The sequence below is a fragment of the Sinocyclocheilus anshuiensis genome, unplaced genomic scaffold, assembly GCF_001515605.1.
Source record: "Sinocyclocheilus anshuiensis isolate Anshui unplaced genomic scaffold, SAMN03320099.WGS_v1.1 scaffold105, whole genome shotgun sequence".
Classification (NCBI taxonomy): Eukaryota; Metazoa; Chordata; class Actinopteri; order Cypriniformes; family Cyprinidae; genus Sinocyclocheilus; species Sinocyclocheilus anshuiensis.
This window is the reverse complement of record NW_015537942.1, coordinates 36,752-44,548: the sequence shown is the minus strand read 5'-3', so window position 1 is coordinate 44,548 and position 7,797 is coordinate 36,752. Positions and strand designations below refer to the sequence as shown.

The 7,797-nt window shown below is 37.9% G+C and overlaps 1 protein-coding gene across 1 annotated transcript in view; it reads left to right on the top strand.

Moving 5' to 3' along the window:
* Positions 1–1,329: 1,329 nt before the first annotated feature.
* Positions 1,330–7,797, top strand: part of LOC107663798 (membrane-associated guanylate kinase, WW and PDZ domain-containing protein 1-like) — a 38,070-nt gene continuing 31,602 nt past the window's right edge. The window contains exons 1-2 of the mRNA XM_016454131.1: positions 1,330–1,458; positions 5,660–5,921. Coding sequence (XP_016309617.1) covers positions 1,381–1,458; positions 5,660–5,921 — 340 coding nt within the window. The 5' untranslated portion in view covers positions 1,330–1,380. The remainder of the gene's footprint in view (positions 1,459–5,659; positions 5,922–7,797) is intronic.

The following is a 7,797-nucleotide window of genomic DNA, read 5'->3' as shown; positions in this document are numbered from 1 at the left end:
TAATAATAATAACAATAAATCCAAGGTAACGGATGAAGTAAGAGTAATGTTGATAATAAACAAACATATTTGATTCTATTAGTAAAATAGTTCTGTGCTTGTCTTTGTATGTTTATGTCTAATGACTGTCCATCTTTGCAACACAGAGCTGAGCTGTTTTCTGTGAATGCGCAGGATTCGTTAGCCACTATAGGGAAATAACCAGAAGAATGAGTGCAGGAAACTGTAAATCACTTACAGTAAAATTATGACAACACTTTGAATTAATATGATGAGAAATGGCAGTTTGCAGCATTGAGCAGCATAATGGTCTGTTGTACAGCTGAAATGACTGGAAGCGACTGACTCCAGTAGCAGTGCATGTTCGCGTGTAAAACAACCGCGCCACTCTTACGCTAAAAATAGGGAGGACAGAGTGAAACCGCTCCTCAAGAAAAATCCCACTCCTTTCCTTCATAATGATTTCACATAAAGACTGAACTACCATGAGCTCCAAGCTTATGAAGCAATGGTTTATGCTTCTGTTGAGGCCGTCAGTCAGTGTCATTTCAGCTTCATGTAGAAAAACAATCATTACAATTTATTAGACAAATTTCAGGTGAACTACACCAGCCATGAATCCGTTTATGCATGCATTAAAAACAGTGATTATGAGTCACCAGTTTTATACTGCTGCAGACATTCAGACAGTGATCTGACTGAAACTGACTTGACTTCATTACCTCAAATCAAATCAACATCAAATACAAAAATGCTTCTAAATAGTGTCACGAAAAAAAAAAACATTCTGCTGGAATACTGTGCATATGAAATAATACACCTGCCCGTATTATACAGGACCTTAGTAGATTGTGATGAACAGCTGACAGATTTGGGCTGCTAATTGTGAGTCATGAAAATAATGTTGCAAGACTATTGATTATGGGCTAAAGCATGAAGAAAAAAAAAGAAATGCAAATTCTATGACATGCTTGCCTTTAAAACTCTGGGTAGAAAAGCACAACAAATTCAAATACATGTATGCTTTTTAAACCACATGAATTTCATGAATGCTAATTAAACGTAGACATAATGATTCTTATGTGTAAATATTACATGATTTTACACTATTTATATTCATTCACAGCATGTAGAAGATGTGTGTGGCATGAGTCTCACTGGATTATCAGTGTAAATGGACATTGTAGGTCTGTGATAATGATGTGTGTGTGCACGTGTGTGAATCATAGATGCACACACACACACACTCTCATGGGTGGGTGGAGCAGGATCCTCAGCAGCAGCTGATGCATGAACACACACACACATGCACTCCAGCGCTCAGACGGAGGCTCTGCTCTGATATGAGGATCCGTGTGTGTGTGAGTGTGAGTGTGTGATATGAGGGTGATGATTTCTCTTTCTCTCTGCCGCTGTCTCACAGGAGTCCTGCAGCCCAAGAGAAGCCCAAACGTGCTGGTAAGACAACTTCCCTTTCATTTCTCACCTCAGGCACACCAGTATAGACAAAGTCTGTTGCAATCAAATTGTTGCACTTTCAGTTTCGTCTTTGTGTCTCATCTTTTTGTAGGTCTGTACACTTGAAGTAACAAACCTTTCGCACTTGAAAATTAATGCCTGTTTAGAAAAATGTACAACACAGTAACTTCAAACAATGCATTTAAAATGTAAGTTGTGGTATTGGTGGGTGCTGTTCTTTGGAAAACCACCCAAATGATTGGTAATCCCAGTATTAAAGAACCATTTAGTACAGTGGTTCTTGGAGACCCAGTGCTTTGCTCATTCTGTCTGTCTCTCTTATCTGACACACTCAGTTGAGTTCGAGTCTCTCCTAACGAGCTGATGATCTGAATCAGGGCTGTTAAATGAGGGAGACACACAAAATGTGCAGAGCGGTGGGTCCCCTGTTGGTAAATTCATTGGTCATCTTGCTTCTATTCCTTAGATCCCTTTTCACAGTTGGCTGTTTAGTCTGTATGCCATTTGATGTCAAACACTTTTTTAACTCTTCCTTGACCATTCAATTCATTGTTAGACAATGCACAACACGACATACGATAACGGTATATTTTCCAAGTTACAACATACAAACTATGACAGTAATAATCTGTGCTTTATGTAGTGTTAAAAGTGGCTAATGTGAGTTTAAATATCATTTTGTGTGACCTTTATAGCCATACTGAAGGCAACAGTAGTTTACCTTAGATCTTGAAAATAAAGCAAACATGTACGTTAAAGCTGTGAACTCAATGCAAACCAACAAGTGAATTCATTAAGATGGAGTCAATCACTCAGTACCTTTAATACTGTTAAAAAGGTTTAATATTCATGAATTAGATTAACTTATCGAGTGCAGTGCGCTTACAGAGAAGCTCCGCCCACCCGCGCTTCTGATTGGATGTGATATTTGATTGATTCTGTCACGTCGCATAGCCGTGTTGCGTGTGGTCTGGACAGACAAATTGCTTGTCGCTGGAATCTTGTCACGTCACGTCTGGTTAGGAACCGGTGTTAGATGTTTGTCCAGTCTATATACACACAGATCGTCATTGGAGCATGTTGGCAAGAAGTTACAAAAACTTTCTGATGTCTCAAACTGTTATCATATAATATAAAGCTGACATAAAGGTGTAGCATAGTGTTTTCTGCAATATCTTGGCAAGGCTAGTACATATTGCATTGAAACTTGATATGTCAAATAATGACCATGCTTCATGATTGTTTATGCTTGCTTAGCTTTTCACTTTGTTGTGCATGTAATTATGCCCTGAATCCACCCCATACATCCCTGTACCCCAATAGCACTGCACTATAAACAACACCACACCATAGCAACCGCACAGCAATGTACTGACAGCCGCCCACAACACTCGAGCAATGTGGAAGAAGCGGCATTAGCATGAAAAAGCTCCGCTCATGTTTTTATCTGGGAGTGTAATAATCTAGTTGTTATTAGCATTTAATAATCATTATCATGTCAGGTGAATGAGATTATAAGTATCTCATAAGAAATGTGAATAATTTATAAGATAAGAACAAGAATTGGCTTTGCAGCAAACTCTTTGCACTGTGTGTGTGTGTGTGTGTAATAGTGGCTGAATGAGTGTTGTGTGCTTGAATTGTAGGCACACACTCAACGTATCGACTCTGTGGGATTGTGTTGCTCTTCTCTATCCTTTCTCTCCATGAACTGTCTATTTTTAGGCCTGGCCTCTTTTTTGTTCGTTTCTCATTCGATCCCCTCACTTGCACCAAATTCCATTTTCTTTCCTTTTCTTTCTCTCTTCACATATTATTCTTTCTTTCTAGGTCAAACCCAGTATCTCTCAATCACTCATCCACAATCAGAACAATATATCGATCAGGCTGACTAATCTGCAGTTCCAGAGTTTTGTCGTTAGGTGCTCATTAAGCAGTGACAGCAGTGCCTCATTAATAGAAATGTATCTGTTCCACAATCTGCCATCACTTTGTCAATGGATAGTGTACATTTGCCACCATAGGCGTATCTTGACGTTTTGAGCTTGGGGGGCCAAACCAAGCCAGTCGATTTGGTCAGTCAAACTTTTAAATACATTTTAGCATTTCTGTAGTAAACGTACAAATTCACACTCCGTCTACCATTTCAGTAGTTTTACTATGATTACATAGAGCAGCAGCAAGCCGTAAGGTTGCCATGGCAACCAGATACATTGCACGCAAATTACTTGTAAATGCTGCACTGTCTATTTTTGCTGTCTAATAAAATGCACTATAACCATGTTTGCCAACAGAATCACAAAGTAGACTTTAAGCAAATCAACGAGTGAATTTCCCACTACTTTAAAACAGATATCTGTTTGAAATGATTGAAGTTAAACGCACAAAAGCAGGCACACAATCATATTTAGTAATGTTAAATCTTACTGAAAATGGCAGATTAAGCAGTTTATATTTTGAAATCTATTTCTAGATTTTATTCTGTGTGCATTAAATTACATTTGGATGTAAATGGCCCTTTTCCTGACATAGATGTAAAACACTGCGCTGCTGAAACGAGCATCCTGCGGATCACCTTCATGAGGCTGTCCGGGTCTAGAGTCGTCAAGGTTTTTGGTATTGGTATTTTGGTTAGGTCCAGATTCCACTGCAGTTGTTTCATGCTGTAAAAATGCTAAATATCTATGTACGCCATGCAACAGGCAAGCAGGCTATTGTCCGCCAAAATGCAGATTTGTCACGTGACAACTTCTTATGCTAATTACATTTTAATTGTAATTAAGTTTTTTTTTTTTACAAAATAACAATTTAAAATATATATAAAAACTACATTATGTGTATATTTACTTTTTAGTTGAAAACATTATTAATTAACAACTATTTTGTAAAATCTTTCAATCGTTAGGGGGGGCCAGGCTCCCCGCCCCCGCAAGCTCCGCCCATGTTTGCCACTGCTTTAGACACATCCCACCGGTTTGACTTAATTGACAACAAACACTGTGAGACCAACTGTGACGTCCTAAAAAACACAAGCGTGAATGAGATTCTCCACTGCGACAAAGGCAACCGTCTGTGAACAAGTTAATTTCTGATCTGTTTCTCATACAAAAGTGTCATATGGCTTCAGAAGACTTTGTATAAACTACTTTACTGTAGTGTTGGGAGGTGTTTGTCCTCGGCAGTGTGGCAGTGCCCTGTATGTTCCACTGTGGAAAAAAAAAGTTAATGTGAAATAACATGAGAGTGGGTAAATTCTGACTAGAGATTCATAAGTCAACTAGTCGTGTCACTGCACACTGGAGTCCGAAATCTTCGAATGCGTTTTTTGTATTCATCATCCTTAAAATTCATGACGCACAGAAACCTTGCACACTGAGTTCGATGCGTATTAATTAATCCGTTGCGAAAAAAATTGCAAAACAGTACTAAATGTAGTCTTCGAGCAGTGAGGATGATTTTGTTGTCCTCTCGCTTCTTAAAAAGAGAAAAAGAAAGGAAATATTGGGTCCATCCAATCCTGAGATATAGAGAGGAAGGAGAGTTTCCCCTCCTTATTAAGGAGCAGTAGGATTATCCCGGGCGATTCAAAGTTTACTTCAGGATGTCTGTGACTCAGTTTGATGCTTTGCTAGTGATACTAGAGCCACATATTAAAAAGAAGACCACCAATTTCCGTGAACTCGGTGTGCAAGGATCTTTACAGAGCTTTGTGCTGCGAGACGAAGTGGATCAACTTCAATTCAATTCAATTCAAGTTTATGGTTTTGGGACGTGACCTAAAGACAACGACGAGTTAATAATACTGAGAAGTGGTTCTTCTGCTACAGGTAACTACTCTTTCAGTAATTTAGTGGGTACAGGATCTAACAGGCATGTTGTTGGTTTAGATGCAGTGATAAGTTTAACAAGTTTGTCAACTTGACAATCGGCATTCTGTGTTTTGGCGTTTGCTTGTACGGTGGCTCTGAATTGTCAAAACACCTCTCAAAATGCTTGCTATGGATGCGAAAAATGCAGAAGATCAAACCCGATCTGATTTTTTTTATGATGGGCGAAAGTTTCGGAGGTAGTGTGTGAATGTGATTGACACAACGTGAGGCTTGTATTTATTTTTCAACGTGCGAAAATTTCGGACTCAGTGTGCAATGGCCTTAAACCTGTACATCTCTGTGTCTCTCAGCAGTTGGAAAGAAAGGACAGTCAGGGCAGCTCTCAGCACAGCATATGCAGTCACCGCAGCACACACACCAACTCGCCCGGCCGACCACAGCCCATCGTGCCCACTGACACCCTGGGGGGCCCTCCGCCCGTGCCGCCTCCTCCCACCCAGCCGCTGCCCGTCCTGCCCGCCTTTGACACCTCTGCAGCCAATGGGACGCTCCAGAAGAAACCGGACCCCTTCAAGATCTGGGCGCAGTCCAGGAGCATGTACGAGAGCCGGGGTGAGTAGCCTGGCTTCATTCCCACTTGTCTTACTGCTGGCCCTGTTTTGTTTAAGCAAGCAACTACTGTAACGTGACATGTTAGCACACTTCTCTCACATGGATATGTTACAGCTACACACTTCAATTCAGTTCGATTTATCTTAAGATCCAGGTTTATTTGCCAGTAAAACGTATTGTTAATCATATTCATCATTTTGAACTAGAAGCTGATAGTGTACAGTCAGATTCAAAATAGAGTCTCACAAGAAATTATATTACATAGAAATAACACTTTGTATTAGAGCCATCACAATACATTATATGTCATGGTACGATACCAGCGAAAGTATTGTTACACCACTCTTATTGTTTAAAGGAGTCTATTAATTCTTTCATTAACACACACCATTATACAAAATTAATATTCCTTAACATTCTTAATTTCACACAGCACTGCAATGCATTTATTTTCAGAGAAAACTGAAGATTTTGCACTACCAAAAATTTCATTTGAATCAAAGTTATGCCAAAATAACTATATAACATATTTTAACATTTAAAGTGTATTTATTTTGTAGACGATTTTATCCAAAGCAACTTAAAAAAGAGCAAGCAATTAGATTGATCATAGTATGCAATGGCATGTTTAGTAGACAGATGGAAAAGTGAAGACCAAATACTTTGCCTGAGGATGCAAAAATATCGAAATGTTGAGAAAATCGCCTTTAATGTTGTCCAAATGAAGTTCTTAACAATGCATATTACTAATAAAAAATTAAGTTTTGATATATTTACAATAGGAAATTTACAGAATATCTTCATGGAACATGATCTTTACTTAATATCCTAATGATTTTTGGTATAAAAGAAAAATTTATAATTTTGACCATTACAGTGTATTGTTGGTTATTGCTACAAATATACCTGTGCTACTTATGACTGGTTTTGTGGTCCAGGGTCACATATATTATCTTTATTTAACCAGGAAAAAAGACTCCGAGATTAAAATCTATTTTGCAAAAGTGTCCTTGCCAATTTTAGGCAGCCAAGTTTGCATATACAAATAAACAATGTAGTTACAACATACAATACAAAAACCAGCATACCAACATATAACCGATTAAAAACAATTACGCACCACTAACTCGCTCTCTAGATTATGTAATAAAAACTTAAAATAATTTTAAGACACCAAGTTTTGTAACTTCATCTCCTTTTGGAGAAAATTCCAATCTGAAATGGCGGCATATTTAAAAGAGGTTTTACCAAGCTCAGTTCTGACAAGGGGCACACAAAGATTATAATTTGATTGAGAACATAATGAGTAATTGCCAGATGAAGCCATTTGAAGGAAATAACAGAGATAAAATGGCAAATAACCCATTATGGCTGTATATATCAACAGATACCAATGCATTTTTCTCTGAATACTCAAAGAAGGCCATGCCAATCTTTTGTATAGTTCACAATGATGAGTTGAATATTTAAAATCAGTTATAAATCTCAGAGCAGCATGGTACAAAGCATCCGAGGAGACGAGAAGGTAAGGGGGGCATGCGTATAGACTACATCCCCATAATCGAGAACCGGTAGAAAAGTTGAGGACACTAATTTTTTCCTCACATGAAAAACAACGTATTTCTAGAGTAAAACCCTAACTTTTTCTTTAATTTTTTTCTCAAATACTTAATGTGTGAACCAAAATGTAGTGTGTTAATAATAATAATAATCAATAATAATACCCAAATATTTGTACTCTGACAATGTTGGTTAGAAGGGGCTGAGCAATAAACCATAGTATTGTCTGCATATAAATGAAACCTTGCATTATCAATATTAAAGGCAGGTTATATATATATATATATATATATATATATATACATATACTAAATAA